The following is a 24,718-nucleotide window of genomic DNA, read 5'->3' as shown; positions in this document are numbered from 1 at the left end:
CCAAATATGAGCATTATGCTCCCCCATACTATATGCCAAAATTTTCATAATGCTCCCTTTAACATATGCCAAGATTTTCTATAATCTCATTATAGATTTTTCAAGAGCATCGAATTTCAAGATTAAGCATTTTTCAGAGTATCGGAACACCAAAGGATCATCATTTAGAGCACATTATCAACAAAAACTTCTCCTTTTTTTTTTTGTTATCATCTGATACGCCCAAAATAGTCTAACCAATAAGAGCAGGTCAACGCCTGGCCCGCGCCTCCTCCGGGTCAAACATTCAGACGAGTAATTAGCTCCAACCCAATAAAGAGGAGGAGAGATCCACGTCAACGGTTTAAATAATCGAGTGATGGGCGCAAGCACTTTATGACCTGAGAGTGATTCACGCCCTCGCGCAATAAAGACGAATCAACCAAGGGTCAACTCGAGCCCCTATAAGAAGGGATCTGGAGAAGAGGTCAAGGTAAGTCATTCAACCTATTCTACTGTTGCATTCGGTTTCTCTAAAGCATCCCTCTTACTTAGGCATCGGAGTGATCTCCCAGAGTACATCCCGGGTCCTCCAAGCTTTTCTATTTTCTATCCTTTTCAGGTCACCGGAGTCCTGGGAGCACCCCTATTGGTCGTCACCGATTTTTCCCCGCAACATCATCAAAATGAATAAAGAAGGGATAAAACATTTAGAAAGCAATCTTTTAATATATGCATAGTATTTACCAAGATAAGGCATTCAAGATATTTATCGCAGCATAACATTACTACATCCCATTGAATTTGTTTGGTAGAAAAGATATCAATACAATTCAAGACTCTCAATCAAAGTTTTCTAACAATACAATTAAATATTCTCATTCAGAATTTTCATTACAATCTCCTTTAATCATAATATCACAAGATTTAAACATTTTTCAAAATATCATAGGATATGCTCATTATAAGAAAAATAGAATAGACTCCCAAAAGTTAAATGTATTTTCTCCTCAATATAAATCACTCATTCCATTGTCTCATAAATAAATATATCAATCACTCTTGGTAGTAAAGGAAAGAACAAAGGAATTCACCTTTTTTTTATGATTAAATATCAAGGTAAATAAATTAATGAACAAAATATGATTATACATATCACAACATTTACTTTTCTCAATTTTCAATCATATTAAAATAAAATTTTATTTTTAATAATATTTTATATAGAGAAGATACAATAAGAAATGTCAATCCTTAAAATAAAATATTAATAATTTGTCTGTTCCATAGAATTGAAGAGGAAAGAAATTCAAAGATGAAAAGGAAAAGAGACAAGAAAGAAGCATGAGAAAAAGAAAAATCACTAGTCATTTGCTAAAAGCTCCATAGGAATGCCTTTCAAATTGGGTTCAAGATTGTTTCTCTTTTAGCAGTATCTCAATGTTTCTCAACTTAACTTAAGAAAAAAAATGCGGCTGCTTTTCCACCTTTGCCAATCATATTTTCTCTCTCAATTTCATGCAAGGTGTTAGGAACTCATTCTCAAAACCTAGGTGTTAAAGAGAAAGAGTTAAGAGGATCTTACACTGCCCTTGGAACTGCTCACTGAGACAATGTGAGATTGAACGGACATTAACACTCCCCCTCGAGCTCATGGGAGAAATGAGGTGACGAGAGCCCATGGGGGGAAATGAGGCAAAAAAAAGTCCAGCCCACGGAAAAGCTAAGCAACGAGGAGAAGTCCAACCCACGAAAGAGTCAAACAATCCAAGGCCCAACTCTGATACCATGTTAGAGAACTCATCCTCAAAACCTAGGTATTAAGGAAAAAGAGTTAACAGGATCTTATACTACCCTTGAAACTGCTCACAGAGACGATATGAGACCGAACGAACATTAATACAAGCCAATTAGAAGTTGAAGGATATTATTTTTACGCAACCCAAATAGCAGTAGAGATATTCTTTTCTTATTCACTCAAACAAAATAAGTGTTTGCTAGGAAAATTGTGAAAATTATGTAAATACATATCCATCCGTTTCCAAAAGTAGGGGACAACAATTTCAAAATGAAAGGAAAATATTTGAACCTTAAAATAAAAGCAAGTACATATTTCAATTCCTTTAGTAATGAGTGATTTAAAAAAAAAAAAAAAAAACCATTAGCATTGCTCAATAGACTTAAGAGAAGCTATTTGGCACTTGTCAATTAAGGATAATAAGAAAAGAATCAAAATGGTAAAGAAAGCAATGAATAAATATGTAATTTTTACATCTCACAATAAATAAAATCTCGTTTCATTTTCCCCACTAATCGGCTACTGTGATAAATTTCATTTCCATGATATGTATGTTGTTCCTTTCCTCTTCCCCAGACATACAAAAACACGAGCTACGAACTACACTAGCTCATAACAGCCATTGGCAGCTTAAAAAAAAAAGTGGAAAATAGCCAAGGCTGCTGTGGCAATAACATTTGCCATGGCCTACAACTTCAAAACACAATCGAAAGCAGTTTACATTATTTCACTTGACTGGGAAAATGACAGGAGACACGATAAGTATATACAACATAGCCAAGGGCCTAAAATGATGAAACGAGTCTTTCCATTACCACCTTATGTGGCCCTCTCGCATCACCTCCATAGGGATTCAAAACAATTATCGATAGAGCTCCTTTTCATAACCTGGGACAACTATTTCCTAATCTGTGTGAAGAGTTCAGAGGGAGGTTTTGCTGTACCTCCAGCACCACTACCGAATGCAGAGAAAGCACCAAATCCTTGACTGCTGAAAGCTGAAAATCCACCACCTAGACAAGTTTGATTACCAGACATAAGAAGGATGTTGGCATGATATTAAACCAAAACAAAGTAAAAACTGTTGTAAATATTACCTGCTACAGGCAAACCACCACCAGAAGCCACTCCTGCAAAACCACCACCAGCTGAGGCTAAACCACCAAACCCGCCACCTGTGGAAGCTGCACCAGAAAATCCACCAACAGCTGAGGCCACACCACCGAACGCACCACCCGTTGAAGCTGCACCAGCAAATCCACTGCTAGCTGAGGCCACACCACCAAACCCTCCACCTGTGGAAGCTGCACCAGCAAAGCCACCACTTGCAGAAGCTGCACCAGCAAATCGACCACTAGGCGAAGCCACACCCGCAAATCCACCACTGCTAGAAGCTAAACCAGCAAATCCACCAGAAGAAGCAACACCTGCAAACCCACCTCCACCGGCAGCATTAAGAAAACCACCACTGGAAGGAGTACCAGAAAAACCACCCCCAAAACCACTTGCAGAAGCAAAACCACCTCCAGATAGACCAGCACCGAGCTGTCTTGACTGGCCAAAAGCTCCAAGAACTGACCCCAGCGCTTGCTGTCCTGGTCCAATCTGTGCTGGCTGACCAAATGCACTTTCAGTGGGAGCTTGAGCTGTGCTCACAGTAAAACCTCCGGATAATGCACCTAAATTTGTTGGTGGAGATGGCTGAGAAATTTGTGGGGACTGAATGCTAAAGGAAGGAGGCCGAAACAGCTCCCCGCTTGGAACTGCCATAGAAAAAGGAGAGCTTGCAGGATTTGCTGCACTAGAAAATGTACCAAATGGATTCGGTTTAGCACTAATTGTGTTTGGGACTGATCCAATCCCAAACCCACTAAGGCTTCCCAAACTAAATTCAGGTAATTGACTAGTCTCAGGAGCTTCCTCCTCCATCTCGTCCTCCTGGGGAATTGCAACATCCAAATTATCACTCTTTCTGCCAGCAGCACTCCCACTAGACTCAGATGCTGGGAACAGTGTTTGTGTACCCAGTGGCTGTTCTGGCTGAGCATTAAATGCCAGGTTAGAAGCATGACTTGCTGTATTGTCAATTTTGGATTGGCTTCCATGAGCTTGTACAGTGGAATTCACATCAATTTTCAAACCAAATTTGTCCATAGGATGGCGAAACTCAGTTTTTGATGACTCTGATGTTGAATTAACAGGAGAGAAAACAGGTAGGGGTACTTTTTTCTCACGAGCTTTAGAAGACAAGGAACTAGAGGAATGGATTATGGAGGAAGAAACTAATGATGAAGATGGTGTAGAAACTATTGGGATAGCATCTTCAGTGCCTTGAGAACTGATTAAAGATCTGCCTGATGACGTAGCAGGTGACGAATTTGGTGCAGTTGATGAAATAGTTGAAGATGGGGGAGCGCTCAGAGACATTGATGGAGCTGTTAGTGATATTTGGAATGTAGGAGGAGGAGATACCTTTACACCTAGCTCATTTTTCCTTGTTTCAGAATCTAACCGGAAAATTCTGCCAGACATGACAGGCATTGCAGGAACAGAAGATGTAGGATCAAATGGAGAATCGGTACCTTTCTGAGATTCATAAGATGAGTGTTCAGTAGTTACAGGTGAATGCTTCAAACTTCCAACTGCTGGTTTTGCAAGTGCAGTTTCTTTTCTACTCGAGGTGGATATTTCACTAGAATCTTTTGGTACTGACAGAGTCTGGGACAATGAGGGTACTTGTGCAGGCGGCTTTGCAAAGATAGATTGTGTTTGATTTAGGTGATTTTCAGTCTGCAGTGTATACTTTGTCTCGTTGAGTGAAACTGAATCAAAGTTGGCCAACCCACCACTTAATTTTCCAGCAGTCAAAGCATGAGTGCCCTTTGGACTATTTTGACCCACAATATATGAATGGGTTGCCAATGCTGGATTGACAGCTGAAAGATTATTTCTTGGTAATCTTTGCAGTGTTGTGGAATTACAACCTATAGCTTGTATTGGTCCAGGAAGATCTTTAGCCCAACTGAATGAAGAAGATGAGCTCTCGAGTTCCGGTGCTGAGCTTGCATCCAGACTTCCTGTAAAAGCATTACACACGCAATGGTGATAAGCAGCCATTTCATGGTAAGCCCACAACTGCTAACTGAAATGCATACAGAAAACTATTGGGTCTTGCTCTGAATCATGACTCACCCAAGGTTCTGGGTGGGTACAGGAAGGTTGAACGTGTTCCACAATCTTTTTGGTGAGTAGATGCTGATCCATCCTGCGTATGAGGGCTAAAATGATGTTTATCCATTGACAATGATGATTTGGATCTGCCCTCCTCACCTTGCAAAAGCATCCTTTTCACAGTTGTTTTTGGAGGCTCAAAGCTAGCCCAACTCTACATCAAGAATCACAAACAGGTAAAAACTTGCCAAACAAGATCCAAGATTTAGGGGGAAAATTAAAGAGAGAGAATAACCCAGACGTGGAAAGAAAAAAAAAATGCATGTGTCAAGGAAATTGTGGCTTGTATATTTTTCATCATATTATCTGAGTGTGCCAAATATATCTGGTCATCAAATCAGGGAAAAGTGATTGTGTCAAGGATGGACAGCAAAGAAAGTTGTTCGCGTATTCAGGGTGGGGAACCTGTAATGATTGTCCTAGCCTATCTTGCAATCGGGCTGGATTGGGGCCTGCATATTTTTCATACTCCTCTGTGAGGAGTATTACAGATTGTTGCAGGATATGGGTTGCACTAGCCTATCTAGAATGATTCATATGTAATTTTCCTTTTGTTTGAGTCATTTGCACTTCATTTGATTAAAAATAAAAAAATAACTAAAATAAATAAAAAAATAAAGAAAGTTGTACACTAACACAGATGTAAATGCACATAAAATTGCATCAGTGCAACACCTAAGATAAACTTCCCAAGAGAAACCATAAAGTATCTTTCTGAATTATATGACTACTTGGAAAGTGAGGAAAAGAATACCAGAACAAGTTTCAAAAAAACGCAGGGGTCCAAACAGAGGACAAGGCACAACACCGCACTATTTTCGAACATTCTTTCTACCTCATATAAACATACAAATGCAATAATAGTAATGCAACATCAAGTGTATATGCATGTGCATGCATGTAGACTGGCATACACAGATGCCTGGTCTGGTTATGCAAGTTGTGGTGCTGAGATAAGTGGCAACTAGGATTTCAACAGGACAATAAAAAATTGCAAAACATGCAAATCCAGGGTAAAATTGTACAATTAGCAGCACCCAACCAATTTTCATAAAATATGGAGCATTCACCGTCAAATTCCCAATGAATCACATGAAGTAGCCTTAATGTAGGGCAAGAAAACCAGTAAACAGAAGCAATTCGAAGAAGCATTACCCGGTCCAGTGAGTCTCTCCTTCTCCTTGCACTGTCTGGTTCATAACTCCCCATAGCACTCGATTGGTTTCCCCTAGACTGATCCTTAATAGCAGAACCTGAAGAAAGTGGGATTTTTGTAATTGACAGGGCATCACCAGCTTTTGTCATTTCAGGAGAGCCAAAAGAGGCACCATCATAGGGGATACCAATTGTCTCGAACAACTCTTTTCTAACTTTCAGTTGTTTGACAGGTGACTCTATACTCAACACAGCCATCTGTTTTGATAGACAGTCAGAAAGTTGCTCCGCCGCTGCTAGCTGTGAATTCATGGTGTTATGTAAACTATGCAAGGACTGCATGTGTCTGCAAAGAGAATACATTCAATTGAATTAAGTTAATAATATTCCTAGCTATGTTTGCAAGCTGAATTAATTAGTGCACATAGTAGATTCTATGTTTCCCAGTAGTATGCCACCAGCAGATTAAAATTGGAGCAACAGAGAGGGTCTTACCAGTTCCTAGGCTAAGAGATGAGATTGGGAGAATTGAATTTTTAAGTGCAAAATAGGTTAATATAACAAAATATCTGGATTTCTCATACCTTGGGGGCCCAAATTTACTTTGGAAAGCTCTCCGACCAACATTAGCTCCACCATTTACACCAAATTTATTGAGCTCAAGAGTATTAAAATGTCTTTCCAATTCAATCAGTTGATTAGTCAATTCCTGGAATAAGATGTGAGAAAAAGTAAGATTTAAGTTTGAAAAAAATACACTTTAGTTAAAACATATGACAACTTGCCTGATTTACTTCTAATATATGTCGCCGCTTCAGCTCAAGTTCAGAATTCAATTTTTGGTGATTCCAAAGGTCCCAGTATCGAATATCAGTAGCTTGCTTAACTATGCCTTCCATGTATATTTTTCTAGCCAAAACTGCACCAGTTTGACAATTAACTAGCAAACTGAAAGCACAGACTTGACCAACTCATACAGTTACGGAAATATATGAACAAAAGGAAATACAAATAAAAGGGAAAAGGCAAGGCAGCACAGTAGGTCAACTTAACTATTTGGAAACTTAGAAGTGACTAGCAGGTATATTGTCTTTTGGATTTGTGCTTCGTCTATAGGTTGGCATTCCCTTGGGGCCTTCTTTCTTAGTAGAACATATTGATTGAATATATATATATATATATATATATATATATATATATTAAAAAAAAAAAAGGTGACTAGCTAAACCGGAACAATGTGCACAAGAAGGTGAGATGCAGATATATCAAGTCCCATGAGATAGAAGACCAGAAGCCCTCTTCACTAGAATGAACCCTAGCTACAGTTTACTTGCCCCCAACGGTTAGAAAAATTCTCATGAAATTTAAAGGAAATCAACTTAAACACCACTGTTTCAATAATCAATGTGTGTCAAGTCGCCACTTCATCTAGAGGCTTGTGTGTCAGATTATGGCCAACAATGTATATCAAGCCTTTAACACAACTCCAGGTGCAGCCCAATTACATGTGGAGAAGTAAACAACAACAAATAACACCCATTATGGGGAATAAGATCATTTTTTAACATGCAAATAGTAAGTGCAACCAAAAAGGGTTGATCACAGGACCTCTTAGTGATCAACTACCATTTGACATCATCACTTCACCTAATAGCTTAAGCCACTAGGTTTCTGGATTAACAATGTCTCTCAAGCATCAACAAGGTGGAATCTATAACATAGATATCTAGACAGTTTCCCCATTTTAATAAAGTTGTTACGGTCCATACCTTTGTCCAACTAATTTACTGCGTGAAATGTCCCTGGAATCTTTGAGATCACACACTCCACCTCTAGTTTTCTATGTCATGTATACAGCATACACATTTCATAGTAAGCTACATTTGAATGTTGGATATTTCGCTATATGTAGATAACTATTGTCAACACGTTTGGATCAGTGTCACAGGCTGAACACTTTCACACCTTATGAAGGGTTGTGCAGCAGTTAAAGTGCTCTTTCTTAACTAGTCAGCCAAAGATTACCGCAGTTTATCACAAGAACAAATTCACAGCAGTTGAAAAAAAGTAAGCGGAAGCAGCAAGGAATTCATGAAATCAAATGGCAAGAAAGTAGTAAACATTTAAGCAACATAATTCATTAACAATACCTCCACAAGCAACATGTGTTTAGCGAGGAGGCAAATAGGCTAAACACAGTTACAAACGCAAGTGACTTTTACATGATTGATGAACAATCATCCTCCCCTAAAGAGCTTTACATGCTATTTTAGCTTTGACACTAGAAAATATCAAATTGTCCAAGAAGTCATACTCCTACTTTACACTATGACTTACACTTACTCAAAGCATAAAACCTATACTATTATTCACATGATGGCACACAAGACAAACAATCACAAGCAAGCATAATGCCTTGAACAAGTTTGGCTCGTAACATTCTCCCCCACTTATACAGTCGTCATTCTCATAAACTTTCACCCGTAGGCACTCTTCAACTTTGTCCATGAACGATTGCAATCCTTCTATTGAAATCCAGCCGATTTCTTTGGTTCCAAGGCATTTCCGCTTCACTATGAGCACATGCCACTTCTTCCTTGATGTGAGCTCTCTATCTACAAGGATGACCATCAACTTCTCTTTTGTCCGGTTGCGCTGTCTTCAGTGGTGCTCTGGTGGACTGGTTTCTGCTTGGATCTTTAGTGTTGGCATTGAATGGCTTGAGGCAGTTGACATGAAACACATAATGCACTTTCATCCAAGCTGAAAGATTAACCCTATAAGAGGCATTCCAGATTTTAGCCAAGATGAGAGCTAGTCCTTCATATTTATGAAATAATCTCCCATATCAACCCATAAAGACTTGATTTGTTCAAGATGGAGCTTAACAAACCCCAAGTCAGCCACATTAAAGTGTGACAGTCTTCTCTCCTAATCTGCACTTTTTTCATTCGCTTGGAAGCTTTCTCTAGCTAAGCTTGGCGACCTCTGCATTTTGGTCTCCATTCTTTGGTGAAGATACATGTTATTGGAATTTTTCCTCTGTACAACTCATCAACTATATAAGGTAACAGCAACTTCTGCCTCAAACAAGCTCAAAAGGACTCTTTTGGTTGTTGAACTCTTTTGAGCATTGAAACAAAATTGAGCCACATTGAGTAGTTGCACCCAATTCTTCTGATTGACGATGATGAAAGTGGGACAAGCACTCTTCCCATACCCCATGGAATCTCTCTGCCTATTCATCTACCTACGGGTGTTAACTTGAAGAGGTGTCAAGCTATGCACTCGGGATTCTAAAATGTTTTGTTCAGAAGTTGCTAGTGAATCTTGAGTCTCAGTCATTGATAGTATCTTGTGACCACTCCAATACTTCACAATATGTTTAAAAAACAATTGTATTGTCTCCTCTGCTGAACAATACTTTGGTGTGACCATACTTCAAAAACCTATCTATAACCACGAGTATATACCTTGTGTCTCCCACTTTGCCATGTTGGTGATGAAATCAAGTGAGACACTCTCCCATGGTCTAGTTGGTACTTAAAGAGGCTCCAATAACTCTACAATCTTCTTTTGCTCTCAGACAAGTGAGACAAATTCAGGTATACTCAACCATATCATCATGCATGCATGGCCAATAATACCTCTTCTTTAGCAATGCCAAAATGCGATGCATCCTGGATGACCTACCCACATGGTGTCATGACAACTCTCTCGGCAATGTCTTCCTCAAATCTATAGCTCAAGGCACAAAGTGACGATTACCATGTGTCATCAGTAATCAATCTATTAACCAAAATTGGCACACTTTGCCCCTCGTCTACCAACTTCATAAGGTTTTGAGCAACTGGGTCTTTTGCAAGGTTCTCCTTAATGTGCTCCAACACTGTCGTGGTAATCTTACTTACTATCAAGTGAGTTACCATCCGTAAGGCCGCAAGCTCAACCTTCCTGGTCAGTACATCTATGAATTGGCACATCCGCCCCACCTCGCACTCAAATAAGAAATTAAACTCACCAAGAACTCTTGCTAATGGGCATGCTTGGGCGACAGCCACACGTGAAGACAATGCATCACCGCTAACATCTCCTTCTCTCGGATTGTGTACATCTAAAAAAAACAAAAAGTGGGGCAGCCCGGTGCACAAAGTTCCCGTGTAGGCAAGATTCGGGGAAGGGGCGGACCATAATGGATCTATAGTACGCAGTCTTACCTTACATTTTTGCAAGAGGCTATTTCCACACGTTGAACCCATGACCTCCAGGTCACACGGCAACAACCTTACCGTTGCGCCTAAACTTGTGTACTTCTGCTCGACTTTATTAAGCTTACAGATCTCATACGCAACAAGGATGCCATCCTATAACAAAATTCCGCCAAGGGCACAATCTGATGTATCTATCTATACCTCAAATGGTTCATGATGTCCAAAAGAGCAAGTATCGAATCTCTTATCTTGACATCCTTCAAGTTGTCAAAGGCTTCCTGACACTTTTTTGTCTAGTTCCACCTGTAACCCTTCTTTAGTACTATTAACAAAGCAATTCTCCTCAATTACCCCCTCCACGAACTTTTAGTAATAGTTGGCAAGTCCAAGATAGGAAACTCCTTCATTGTCATTGGGATCTTCCGATCTTGAATAGCTCCAACCTTCTCCATATCCATCTGGACATGACCTTACTTGATTACATTACCAAGGAATTTGATGCTCTACTAAGAGAAAGAGCACTTCTCTCTCTTCATGTAAAACTATTTTCCTTCAACTTATTGAACACCTTTCGTCATGGTTTGAAAACCTAAACTGAATCAGCCGGCCTAACTGAGTTCAATTGAAACTAGACACCAAGTGGTTTCAATCAACCTATCAAAATTGGATTTCTACAAACCAAGATTGACCTAGGCAGCCCAGTCCGAATCAGCAAGAACTTGTCTGAACTGGGGTTGAAGCCGGGTCAACCCAATGCTTTTCTTAAAAGAAAAAATGCTGATGAAAGTGCATGTGCAGAGATTTGACATCAAGAACTATAACAAATACTCCTCAACAACTTACCACCTTGCCACTTCTAAACTTATGCTCAGTTTTGGAGTATATTATATATAATATATATATCTAAACCTTCTTAAAATATTAATAGTATATCTATAAATATGTATATGCACCATCCAAATAATTATTTTTAAACTAAAACTAAAATAATATATATTTCAAAGAATATTTTATAAAAATAAGAAAAGTAGTTCAAATTTTATTTAAAATAGCTTGCTAGCCTAGTAGTCATTATTTTCGGCTTTATTGGACTAATATATATGATTTTAATTAACATATTTATAGTATTCTAATATATATTAATAATATAATGCTAACATTACCGGTTTAACGACCGACCCAGTTTCCTTTCCAGGTCGGTCACCGGTCCAAATTTTAAAACCATGCCTCCTGTAGATGTTCTTTATATTCCTCTAGATTGGAACTATATACAACAATATCATCCAGGTATACCAAAACATGCATTGAGGTATCATAAAATACCTAGTTCATCAAGGTGCAAAACATTGTTGAAACATTTGTCAACTTGAAGAGCATCACGAATTCATACACCCTATACCATGTCACGCAAGTCATATTTAGTTCATCACCATTTTCTATCTTCACCTAATAGTAGCCTAACCGCAAATCAAGTTTGGCGAAGTACTTTGAATGAATTAGCTGATCAAATAAATCAACAATCAGTGGAGTGAGATACTTGTTGCAACTAGTCATCTTGTTGAGCACGCAGTAGTCCACACACATTCTAATGCTCCCAACATGTTTCCTCTAAAATAACACCGGTGCTCCTAATGGTGCTTTAGAAGGACATATATAGCCCACTTCGGATAACTCATCAAGTTGTTTCCTTAACTCTGCTAACTCTGGAGGCACCATCTAATATGGCCCTTTAGCAAGTGGCTGCACTTCTAGTAACAACTTGATTTCATGCTCCACACTCCATAGTGGAGGCAAATTGTGAGGTAGCTTGTTTGGAATCACAACTTTATACTCCTCCAACACAACTTGGATGGTAGTAGGCACCTGCTCTTGGCCTGAGTCTTCATCTACCACTAGCGTGGAAAGATGTCTTTTCACCCCTTCTCAAACCCTTCCTAAACTGCATGGTCAATAGGAACTTCTCATCGTTCCCATTATATGCAACAACGTGCAACATTCATGGGTGGTCTCCCATCAGACAAAGGGAATAAGAAAATGACATTGGTACCACCTCAGTCTCCCTCAAAACTTTTGTTCCAAGAATCACTGGGAAATCATCCAATGAAACGGTTGCAAAATTTGCATGTCCCACCCACACTCCAAGCTTTATAGTCCATTACTTGGCTACTACTAGAATAGACAGACTTGCAAAGTTAACCGCTTTCATGTGTCCTAAGTCCTTCTCTAAGTTTAAGTTGAGTCTCTACGCTTACATTTAGCTATTAGCCTAGGTAACATTTCATTCTTTGGTCTACTTATCCAACTTGTAAAGTAACCACACTGCACCTAGTTTCGAGGTTTCCTCCCCATCCTTGTCATCTTGCAATGCCCCCTCTACAATGGAAGCTTGCAAGGCATTGATTGATGACTTTTGAGGGCAATCAGTAACTCTGTGAGGGCCTCGTCATAAGAAGCATGTCATCTTACCCATACCATTAGGAGTGTTGCATAATCGAGACAATGGAGCTTCCTTTGAAGTTGATGTCTTGGTGTCGGCTCCCTTACTTTTGGGTTTGCCCTCCTTGAAAGACATTCCATTGTTTCCACCCATGCCACTTTATTTGGACATTGTGAAACTTTCTCTAGCATAATTAGTTAAGCATTCAACAATAGCCTATGTGGTAGGCAAGTCTTGAACTCTTTGTTGATGAAGTTTTGCCCTTACGCATAGTTTCATACCCTCAAGAAAATAGAACAATTTGCCTTTCTCCGACATGTCCTAAATATCCAACATTAAAACAAAAAATTGTTTCACTACTCCTTGATTGAACCATTGACCTTAAGGTCTCTCAATCTAGATTGAGCATTGTACTTAACGTTTCTCAAGAAAATTGGGCCTTGAGCTCTCTCTTCAAGTCTACCCAACAATCAACCACGTAACATCCATTCTCAATTTCATCATACTTGGTACGCCACCACAGCTTAGCGTCACCAACCAAGTACATTGTTGCCACGGATACTTTCACCAGTTTAGCATCGGTCCTCACCATGAGAAAGTATTGCTCCATGTTAAATAAGAAGTCTTCAAACTCCTTAGCATCACAGTCACTCCCATATGTTCTAGGTTCTGGCACCTTTCTTTCTTTATACTCCATAGCATTGCAATTTCCCAGAGCAAGAAGGTTCATTTTGGCAGTCAAATTTGCAATATGATCCTATAAAGTTTCGATCGTCGTTTCCTCTAACATCTACACCATGGAACCCTATAGATGCTTTTGTGATCCCTCCATTGCATCAACATGTAGGCAAGTTTTGCTATCTCCATGGCCACATTGTTGGCTATTTCAGCCTATGCCTCCTGCACTTCAATTCTCTCAATATTCATTGGCATGGTCTATCATTGACGCTTCACACAATCCCATAATACAAAGGCAACTAAATCTGCATAGCAATTAACCAAGCTTTGATATGTCATGGGCCGAACACTTCACACCTTGTGAAGGGTCGAGTAGCACTATTTAAAATGCTCTTGCTTAACTAGTCAACCTAAAATTCCAGTAGTTTATGACATGAAAACATTCACAATAGCTGAATAGTAAGCAAAAGCAACAAGAAAGTCATGAAAGCAAATGGCAAACAAGCGGTAAACATTGAAACAACGTAATTCATTGACACCACCTCCGTAAGCAATGTGTGTTTAGCAAGGCAAGTAAGCTAAACATGAGTACAAAAGCTAGCGAGTTTTACAAGACTGATGAACACTCACCCTCCCCTAAAGAGCTTTATATGCTATTTTAGTTCTAGCACTAGGAAACATCAAATTGTATAAGTCATACTACCACCACTTTACACTACAACTCACACCTACTCAAAGCATAAAACCTATACTATTATTTACATGATGATAACTCATCCCATGCACACCAGACAAGCGGTCATAAGCAAGCATAATGCCCTAAATAAGTTTCGCTCATGACAACTGCGAATGTGGTGCCTTACCAAGGATGGTGACCCTAAAATGATTTTTGTGGATTTTTAATTTTTCTTAGGTTTTATGAAGTTGCCACTAACCTTTTATTTACCTTACGTGTGGCAAGTCACCCGATTTCGACAATTAATTGGTCTATAAGCTAAACCTAGTGCCAAAGAACCAATAATAATGGTTTGTGATACTAGAGCCAAGTCCAGGAGTATGGCTATGTGGGGGGAATGTACTTGCACCCCTACATGCGAACACTACCATGATAACTTTGGAATGTTCAATTAATCAAACATAGACTTTTATTCTTCATTTTGAGTTTCGATTACCTCCCTTTAAATATTGGTACACCTTATGAACATCTAGTATGTTGGTCAAGTACATAGGGCTTCCCCCACCTCTAGAATCACGAGAGGAATTTATCATCACACTTTCAGGTTCAGTCATTAGATTAATTGATTTAGTGTTTTCAATGTTAAACAAGATGCAATATATGAGAATAATTTGCACAATGAAGACAGATCTACCAAATCATGGCAACAAAGGTAAACCAAGATAATGAAATAAGTAATGCAATCCCACAATCAAAAGCAAACATTCAATTAGATCAAGGTCACCCAAAATAAGATGCACTAGTAAAGATAGTGTGATAACACCATAAAGCCAGGGAATACGATCACCTAAAATACTTACTCTAATCTATAGAAGGCAGCTAAGAAAAAAATCAAACACTGTTTCCTTCTTTAAAATATCCCATCTTCCTTATTTCAGAAACAAATATAGAAGGGTCACAATTTAATATACAAAGGGGAACTGTCCCTTGATTTCTCGATAAATCCTTTTTTTGTGATTTTCTAACATATGTGGAAGATCAACTTTATGAAAATACATCAAAGAAAAACCTTAAGCTATAGAAGGAAAAAAATAATAATAATTAAAAAAAAAAAAGATCATCCCTAGCAATTTTTTGAAATTTTATTTTACAATTTTTTATTTTTAAAAACTTTTTAATCTTTGTGATGGAACTAAAGGGTAAAAAATTCTAATAAATAAAATAACAATGATTACCTTATTATAATCAATAAAATGGGGAAAAAACCAGCAAAAACAATTCCTTAATAATTTTCATTTTTTTTCATGAATTTTTAAAGATAAATTTAGATAGAATAACAACAATAAATTAATAATAATAAAGTCACCAAAATAACCCCAAAATAAAAATTCAATTATCCTTTGAATTTTAAATATTTTTTTTCCGTTTTTATGAACTATTAAATATTTTTAATAATTTAAATGAAAAAATTCAATTCAATTAAAAAAAGACGCGCATAAGGTACACACGCGCAAGTGGGAAAGATCCCCATTACTATTCATTGCTACCTACTATAGCTAGGGTTTCTGCCAAAAACTTCCCTCTGCAGGTCACTGCCACTTTGCTGCTAGGACTAGTCAGGAAGCCACTGTCATTAAGCACCCTTGTGCCCTAGCATCGTCGCCGTCAATGCCCATATTGCCATCATAGAACCTCGAACAGTGCTGTTTTCCGGAAACAAGTGGATTTGCCCCTTCACTCTGTGAAGTCTCCATGCAGGAGACTTCAAGTTGTGCATGGTGGTGGAGGCCATAACATGGTGTTTGGAGATATAGGGGACCATGAGTGTGAAGCTTCTATGGTGTATGCACATGTGAGGCCATGTACAATAAGGTTAGATGGATGATGATGATCATGTTTATGATGATGAGGATGATGATGGGCAATGTTTTAAAAAGCGAAAGCATAAGGCAAGGCGGGCGAGGTGAGACGTAAGCCTTAAGGCGTTAAGGCATAAGCATTTTGGGACTTTATTTTTTAAAATAATTAATAAATAAAATCAATTTATATATAGTAAAAAAATAAGAAAATTTTTAGAATAATGGAGAAAAAAATAAAAAATAATAATTTTTAAATATCATATAGGCCAATTTTAGCTAACAAACTCAAACAATACATGTTAAAAATAAGCATGAGCCATACCATTACAAAAAGAAGATAAAAATTCAAATTAAAGCATCACAATGTCTTATCATCTAAGATTCTAAGAATCTAAATCTAAATCAACACTGGAACAACACTGGGAGTCAGCTACGAACAACACTGGAGAGAGCAAGAGTTGAATACTCGAATTAGTTCCAGCAGAGAACTCAGACTGAGAAGAGATCTCAAAGCAAAGAGGTTGTAGGGGGTCACAAAAAGAGACGAGAGGCTGTAGAGGGTCGCTGGAGAGAGATGAGAGGTCTGAATGGGTTGTCAGAGAGAGATGGGACATCGTAAAGGGTGGTTGGAGGCAGATCAAAGGTTGAAAGGGGTCGTGGACTCATTGGAGAGATGAGAAGCTAGAGGAGTCTTCGAAGCCAAACGCAAACTTGGAAAGAGACGAGATCTATAGACGTCGAAGAGAGATGAGAAGTTGGATTCGTCGTTGGAGAGATACGAAAGCTTGGAAGAAAGAAGCTTCGTCGAGAGAGGGGGTTTTTGAAGCTCATCAAAGCCATATCAGGCTATTACTCGTTTATATTTTTATATATATATATATTTTAAATGAGGCTGCTCCCAAAAGGCATACGCCTTTCCATATGAGGCATAGAAGGCACGACTTTTTGCTTGAGGCGTATGCCTTCCCTTGAGGCGTACACATTTTAGGATTTACACCTTTCAAGTTACGTCTTAAGGCATTTTCTGCTCAAAATGCTTCAAGAGGTGCGCCTCAGGAACGCCTTTTAAAACATTGATGATGGGAATAGTGGGATTGTGATGATAGTGAAGCTCATGAGGGTGGGGATTGTGACAATGATAATGATGTTTATGATGATGATAATGGTGGAGGTGGTAATGAGGATGATGATAATGCCAATGGGATGATGATGATTATGATGGATGTTTATGAAGATGGTAGGGATGATGATGATATGGGTGTTGGAGAAGATGGTAGTGTGTTAAGACTAGATGGACAATGATGACATTTGAGGGTGAAAGTGTGATGGTTGTGACAATGAAGATAGAGAGATGATGAAAGAAAGAACATAAAAGAAAATCCTTATGCATGCATCTAGGGAAATCAAGCCAAACTTCTAATAGTCTTTGTTCCCAATGTGGCCATCTCTTTTCAACATGCATCCCTCCTAGGTTTTTTTATTTTTTTTATTCATGAACATATCCTCCCCTTGTGCTTTAAACATGTATTCCTTTCCAATCTTGGACGTGTCTCCCAATTGAATTCACGTGAATCCCCAAGAAATAGACATACCTCCTCCTTTTGCCTCCTTCCCTAGCTCCTTTATAAAGAGCTAAGGTTAGGGTTTTAAGTCTTAAAGCTCAAGCGATTTCCAAAATACCCTTAAGTTGGACTTCTTTTCACTAACTTGCCAAGAAAATGAATTAACTTAGGCCTTGCCCACCTTCAACATAAATTAACCAAATTTAGGTATTAGAGACTCGCAAAAGCATGCCAATTCCCTAGAATTTAGAAATTGAGGTCCAAAGTAAGCCCAGACAATAATGGGTGTCAACAACCATTTTTCTCTATCAATCTTAAGCTCACACCGAATTTTAGAATAGCCCAAAAGCCTATATCATTGTGGAGGACAACCTTGGTATTAAAAAAAAAAAAAATTATCAGCAAAAAGAGAATTCATTAAAAGGGCACCAAGGAGTGCCACCCATTTATAAACACAAAAAGAGAGGGAGAAAAAAGAGATCAATCAGCCCCATGAAAGGGTATCCAAAAAATAAAAAAATCACGATAAAAAAATTATGAGTGTCCGGATGCACTGCCCATTAAACCAGGTAGAAAGAGTAGCAAGCCATCTATCCTCGAGGATTATGGGAGTAGAAGTTCCTTCATGAGCTCTAGGCCTCTAGCATTTCTCTCTCCATGCAATAAAGAAAATAATGAGAGGGATCAAGGACAAGACTTTCCTTTCTCTATTCTCTGAAATACCCTTCCAAGCCAGATTTCTTTTCCCACGGATTCAGCAGAGACCAAGAACTATCCTGAAGGAGTAGTGGCCAGATTCCAAAAAATTCTGACAGGGGCAGTAAAGCAGAAGGTGGTCAACAGTTTCAGCATCATCTTTCCAAAGAAAGCATCTGTTAACCAAAGGGAAACCCCTTCTATGAAGATAATTGAGAGTAAGAATCTACCCAAAGTAACCTCCCATGCTAAAAAAGAACCTTTTGTTGCTGGAAGAGTTCTCCAAATGGCTTTCCAAGGGAAATCAAGTCTGGGATCAGAGCACCTGTCCAGCTGCTTGTAGAAGGAGCTGACCGTAAAGTAAGCATTTTTATTGAGCTTCCAAATGAGCACATCAGGACTGGTCAGTGTTCCCATTGGTGACATTTCTATGAATACGACCATAAAAATCAACAAAAGATTCAAGTTCCCAATCATAAGCATTACTAACATAAGGGGTGTTCCAGGCTGCCTCATTGATGGAATCGTCCACATATATACTCATCAACACATATTTGTTGTCAGCAAGATTGAAGATTGCAGGAAATATGAGCTCAGAGGAGATGAGCCGCACCACCTGTCATGCCAAAAGAAAAAATTGCTGCCATTTCCAACATGAAAATGGATGAGAATGAAAAAATCCTCCCAACCATTCCTAATTGACTTCCAAACACTAACCCAATAAGACTGCCTGGGCTCATTGGAAATCCACCCATTGTTACGAGGCCATACTTTAAAGCAATGATCTTTCTCCAAAGCAACTATCATTCATGATTCTCCACATCCACTTACACTAGAGGGCCTTTTGAAGAGAGACATTTGAGACCTAGACCACCTCTTCATATTGGTTGCTAGACAACAGCCCATCTAACTAATGGAACTTAAAGACTTTCCCCATATTTCCCCAAAGAGGTCTTCTTTGGACATCCTCCAATCTTGGCCACATAAGAAGGAATAGGAAAGAGGGACATGGAATAACTTGGGAGGTTAGGAATAAACAGGGAGGTTAGGAAGATTAGTTTTGATGAGACTACCACCCTCAGATATGCTTCCAATTGGCCAATTTTTTCAAATATTTCATCAATAGGTTCCCAAATCCCTTATTCCTTGAACTTTGTACCAAGAGAGAGGCATGGTAGCTCAAAGGAAAAGTCCCCAATTTACAACCCATGATACCAGCCAAGTGATTCCCATCCACTCACATTTCCAATGGGGGATGAGCTCACTCTTTCCCAAGTTGAATTCTAAACTAGAAATAGCTTAGCTTCTGCCACACAGAAGACCATGGCATCATCCCCAAAGAGGAGGTGAGAAACTTCCAGCTCCCTATCATTTCCTTCCACCGTCAGCCGTTTTAAAATTCTTGATATCATGGAATTTTGCGACAAGAGAGTGAGCATCTCCATGAAAATGATCAAAACCAAATGAGATAGGGGATCTCTTTGTCGTAACCACCTGGAGGAGTGAAAGAATCTTGAAAATGAGAGTTGAGAAGGACAGGTTGGCAATGCACTGCTGTATCCATTTGCACCATAAGCTCCTGAAAGCAATTTTTCGAGAATGAATAGAATGAAATCCCAGAAAACATAGTCAAACGCTTTTTCCATATCGAGTTTGCAGGCAATTCCTCCCTTTACAGCTCTAGAGTGAATTCAAATTTCTGAAGTGAAGAGGGCAACATCATGATTTTCCTCCCTTCAACAAAGGCATGTTGGTGCTACCCTATGACTTCCAGGAGTGTTTCAAGATCACGTATTATCCTCAAGCTGTTTTCTTTCTTTGTATGGATATCCCTAAAAGTGTTTTCATTCCCCCACTTGAGTTTTCCTTTAATCCCTTTCATATTGGACATTAAAACAAAGCTTGCAAAGCCCTCAAAGTGAGAAGTAGACCACCCCTCTTTGATGAACTTTCTGAAACTTTCTTGTTTGGGCGACAGGTATATAAATTGCACATGGACAATCATTGTAGTTAATTTGCATGAAGAGCAATCTCAATACTTAATTTGCATAAGGACAAACATGATCTCTAAATTTTCATTGGAGGGGAATTATAGCTTTAAGCAATGATAAATATGGAAGAAATTTGTTCTGATACACATGCCAGTTTGGAAACTGTCAAACAAAAGATAATTTGAGCCATGCGCATAAGCTAATTGCGCACATCACTTGTGGGTTGCAGTGCCACTTCAAGAAAGGAGCTCTTATACTTTGTTTATCCCACATAGTATGTTTAATTTTTTTGGATGAGATAATTTTATTAAGAACCAGAACAATGTACAAATAGGCTGAGGACAATGTGTCCTCATAGAACAATGACTAACAACCAAAATAATTACAAAAGAGCTGCGCCCCCAATCCCCTTAATGATCAGACAGTGACAATCCCCAAAAAAAAAAATTAAAATAAAAGACAAAAGAAAGGGACCAAAAAAGGCCAACACCACTCTATCCTATAATGAATGTTGAACAAGATAAGCCCCCTAGAAGATTTCGCATTCCTCTCAAGCCAAAGGGTCCAAATGATCACCTTACAGCGTCCCTTTCTGCTTGAGCCAAAACCCCTATAACTTGCTAGCAAGAGATCTCGCCAAAAAAAAAAGAGAGCATTCCAAGGATATACCCACATGGTATATTTAATGTGAATGGATAATTAATTTTGGTAACGGTTAAGAGCTTGCCTATGATAATTTAATTAAAATTATTTATGATCATTTAGCATGATTAGCCATCATAATGCACTTTTAAATTGATTGTTGATCTCTTCATCCTCTTCATGGGGGTTTATAACCAACTACTAGTTTGATACCCTACTCAACATGGGCTAGGAGGCAAATAGGATTATTATTTCCTTGAGCAATCCCATCATCACCAATCCATATTTTTGTGTGCAGAGATTTATCGTTTTTGTAAAATTAGTTAATACTTCATAAGTTACTCATACTTTGATGAGCATGTGATTTGAATGCTGTGTGTTTTCTTGGTAACTTGTCTCCTCTAGATAGAGGCTTTATGACTTACAATAAGTTTGATCCCCCATTAAAAAGGGGACAACTAGGCCCTTGGACTTTTATCGAAGGGCAAACCCAAGGTCAAACCACCCTATGTTTGTCTTATTTTATTTTATCCAACGTAATGATTATGAATCTGATTTCAGAGTAGCTTCTTATTTAGTTGGGGATCTCATGGTTTGCTCAACTTACACCTTTTCACATGGTTTTGAGAGTCAAATCACATTGCAAAACTAGTGCTTGCAAAGGCAAGTAAAATTGTGCTTATTGTTTAATTTTAATGACTTAGGTGTATCCCATGCTACATTTGGAATTTTATTATTTTATGTTTGGGTGTTCACATGCTATGATTTGCAATGAACATTTGAGCTTGGGTTTAATTTCTTAGCTTTATTAGGGTCAACGCTGTAGCTCCCCCACATTTCACTAAAGCTCCTGATGATTTTGGGCTTCCATGAGACAACAGATCCATTGGAACATTAGGATCGAGAAATTTGAAATCGGTGGTTTCCAGCTGTTGACCCATGTTAAGTCCCTTCTCCATGACTCAAATGAGCCCGCAGTTTTCAAATGCCTTCTCCACAACACTCAGCTCTTTCTGCTGAACCAGCTTTGGTTTTGCAAGAAGACTATTTCCCGTTGCTGCTGGGACCGTGACAAGATGCACAAAACCACTTAGATTAGAACTGCAATTAGGGCAGGATCTGATCAGTGTAAACCCCAATCGAATGGAACTAATTGAGAGGATTACCAACTTAGATGCATTTGTTAGAGCCCAACGCTGTAGCTCCCCCACATTTCACTAAAGCTCCTGATGATTTTGGGCTTCCATGAGACAACAGATCCATTAGAACATTAGGATCGATAAATTTGAAATCGGCGGTTTCCAGCTGTTGACCCACTGTTAAGTCCCTTCTCCATGACTCAAATGCACCCGCAGTTTTCACATCCCTTCTCCAATACACTCAGCTCTTCCTGCTGAACGAGCTTTGGTTTTGCTAGAAGAATATTTCCCGTTGCTGCTGGGACCATGACAAGATGCACAAAACCACTTAGATTAGAACTGCAATTAGGGCAGGATCTGATCAGTGTAAACCCCAATTGAATGGAACTAATTGAGACGGTTACCAACCTAGATGCATTTTTTTTTTATTTTTTTTTTTGAAGCTGTTCTATCTAAAGGTCAATTTTGGGAGAAGTGGACTCATCCTGCTTGGAGATTGAGCTGAAGGGCATCTTCTAGATGAGACTTTGAGTTGCAAAGTGGATGCTTTCCCTAAATTATTCAGGCCTTCCCCTTGGAGCTAGATTCAAAGACAAAATTATTTGGGATTCCATTGTGATTAAATTAGAGAAGAAATGGACAGACTGAAAATGACAATACCTTTCAATGGGTGGACTGACCCTTTTAAAGAGTACTCTCCCCAACTTCCCTGTTTACTATATGTCCAAATTCTTATCCCTTTGTTGGGAAAGAGAAAAAAAAACAAGACGACATTCAAAAGAGTCTCTTTGGGCTAGTATGAGTAAGGATTTTAATACCATTTAGCCAAAATGGGGACGATCAAGCAATCAAAGAAAATTTGGGGCTTGGGCAATAAGTCTCTCATCAGATTTAACAAAGCCCATCTTGACAAATAGCTTTAGAGATTCATGATATGATCACCTTTGGAGAAGGTTATTGATGCCATTAAGACTTTGAGCATATTGGATGAATCTCTAAAGAAAGTAAGGAGTCCTATGGAGATAGGGTTTCAAAATGGATATGAAAGGGATCAAAGAGTTATTTGCTTTGATTCACTTTGATGAGGGAAATGGCAGCAGCATCACTTGTCCCCTTCCCTGCAAAAATCAATTCCCGGATAGAATAGAAAGCTATAATTAGCTCTAGTTTTTCCTCCTCTGCTCGTGATACAACCTGGAACATTTCCCTTGTGAGAGTGCACAAGATTTAGAATAGAAAACCATCCCTAACCTTTTTGATATTTGATAATATTTATGGATAGGGAAGGCCATGCAGACTAAGGTGGAAATTGAATAACAGCGGGTATTTTTTATTAAATCTTATTATAATGACCTTGAAAAGGAAATCATGCCTCGGGAGGACCAACTTTCCCTGGAAGGTACTTGGAAGCTCAGTGCTCCAACTAATGTTGCATTTTTTTAGTTTGGGAAGCTACTTGGGACAAGGTGTTGACTATTGACAGCCTTCAAAAGAAAAAAGGGGAAGCATTCTGGTGAACAGATGTTTTCCTAGGAAGCTGAATCAGTGAATCACATCTTATTATACTGTTCTTGGACAAGGAATTTATGGGAGTGGCATTTCTCACATGACAATTTCTTTGGTAGCAGCTGCATCAGTTGAGAAAGACCTTTGGGCATCGGGAGGTATTAATACTTGTACAGAGAGGAAAACTACTTTGATCCATCTCACTAAAGAAGGGTTTTTGAAAAGGATGGATTGTTTAAGACACTTCCTGCGTGGCTTAATGAGCAACATCCACTGGAAATGCAGTGTCTTAGATTACTGGGAATTTTTATTTTATTTTTTTGGATAAAAGGGCATCCAAGTCCATTTTGAACACTCAACTAATCCACTAGTATAATGGGCCCACTCTTCTACCCTTCACTTAAATACCAAGGTCTAATCTCGACTAAAAAGCAACCCTGACATCTTACCTGAGAAGCCTTGAATTTACTGAGGCACCCTTTTGGCTGGGGGAGGGGGCATTTCTAGGATTTCTTATCTATGTTTTTCAGTTGGCAGTTGGCACCCCCCATGGCATCTTTCATCAATTTCTTTTTCCTATTAAAAGAACAGGAAGGAAAAATGAAAAGTGGTTTAGAATGAGAATTATATTCTGGAAATATGTTGGCTCACTATCAATGATTCTTGTTTTATTTTTGCATTGAATTGACAAATACCAAATTTCCCATCAAGAACATCAAATGGTAAAGTTGGGAGCTATTTAAACACATAGGCTCATCAACCTACTAAACTAATTCCAAACCTTATACTTTTCAAAATAGATGTCATAAAATGGTTTTTTGCCTATTTTTCCTTGAAAGTTAGAAGATGGGAGACTCCATTTAATTAGTAAGGATTCCAATTGTTCAGGATAATATAGGTCAGAGAATAATAAGCTTTCTGAATCAATCAACCCACATCATATAGAGAAGATCGTCCATAATTAACGGTGATTCCTACCACTTGAGATATGATGGTTAAAGGCAGGGGCCCTTGGCTACAGTCACTATCATTTAGCCTCCATGATCCAGAACTAATGGTCTATCATTAGTTAACATAATTACCTACCTGGAAAAGAACCCTAATTTCCCAATGTTGATTTCTTAGAAAAGAAGAGATCCCTAAAATAAATATTTTCTA

At 38.6% G+C, this 24,718-nt stretch overlaps 1 protein-coding gene across 1 annotated transcript in view; it reads right to left on the bottom strand.

Moving 5' to 3' along the window:
- Nucleotides 1–2,216: 2,216 nt before the first annotated feature.
- Nucleotides 2,217–24,718, bottom strand: part of LOC131160230 (nuclear pore complex protein NUP214) — a 96,692-nt gene continuing 74,190 nt past the window's right edge. The window contains exons 12-17 of the mRNA XM_058115670.1: nucleotides 6,949–7,082; nucleotides 6,748–6,872; nucleotides 6,164–6,509; nucleotides 4,970–5,162; nucleotides 2,875–4,854; nucleotides 2,217–2,790 (exon numbers count right to left, since the gene is read on the bottom strand). Coding sequence (XP_057971653.1) covers nucleotides 2,675–2,790; nucleotides 2,875–4,854; nucleotides 4,970–5,162; nucleotides 6,164–6,509; nucleotides 6,748–6,872; nucleotides 6,949–7,082 — 2,894 coding nt within the window. The 3' untranslated portion in view covers nucleotides 2,217–2,674. The remainder of the gene's footprint in view (nucleotides 2,791–2,874; nucleotides 4,855–4,969; nucleotides 5,163–6,163; nucleotides 6,510–6,747; nucleotides 6,873–6,948; nucleotides 7,083–24,718) is intronic.

Source organism: Malania oleifera, chromosome 7 (assembly GCF_029873635.1).
Source record: "Malania oleifera isolate guangnan ecotype guangnan chromosome 7, ASM2987363v1, whole genome shotgun sequence".
NCBI classification, from domain to species: domain Eukaryota; kingdom Viridiplantae; phylum Streptophyta; class Magnoliopsida; order Santalales; family Ximeniaceae; genus Malania; species Malania oleifera.
The sequence above is the reverse complement of the archived record's forward strand: the minus strand, read 5'-3'. Positions and strand labels throughout refer to the sequence as shown.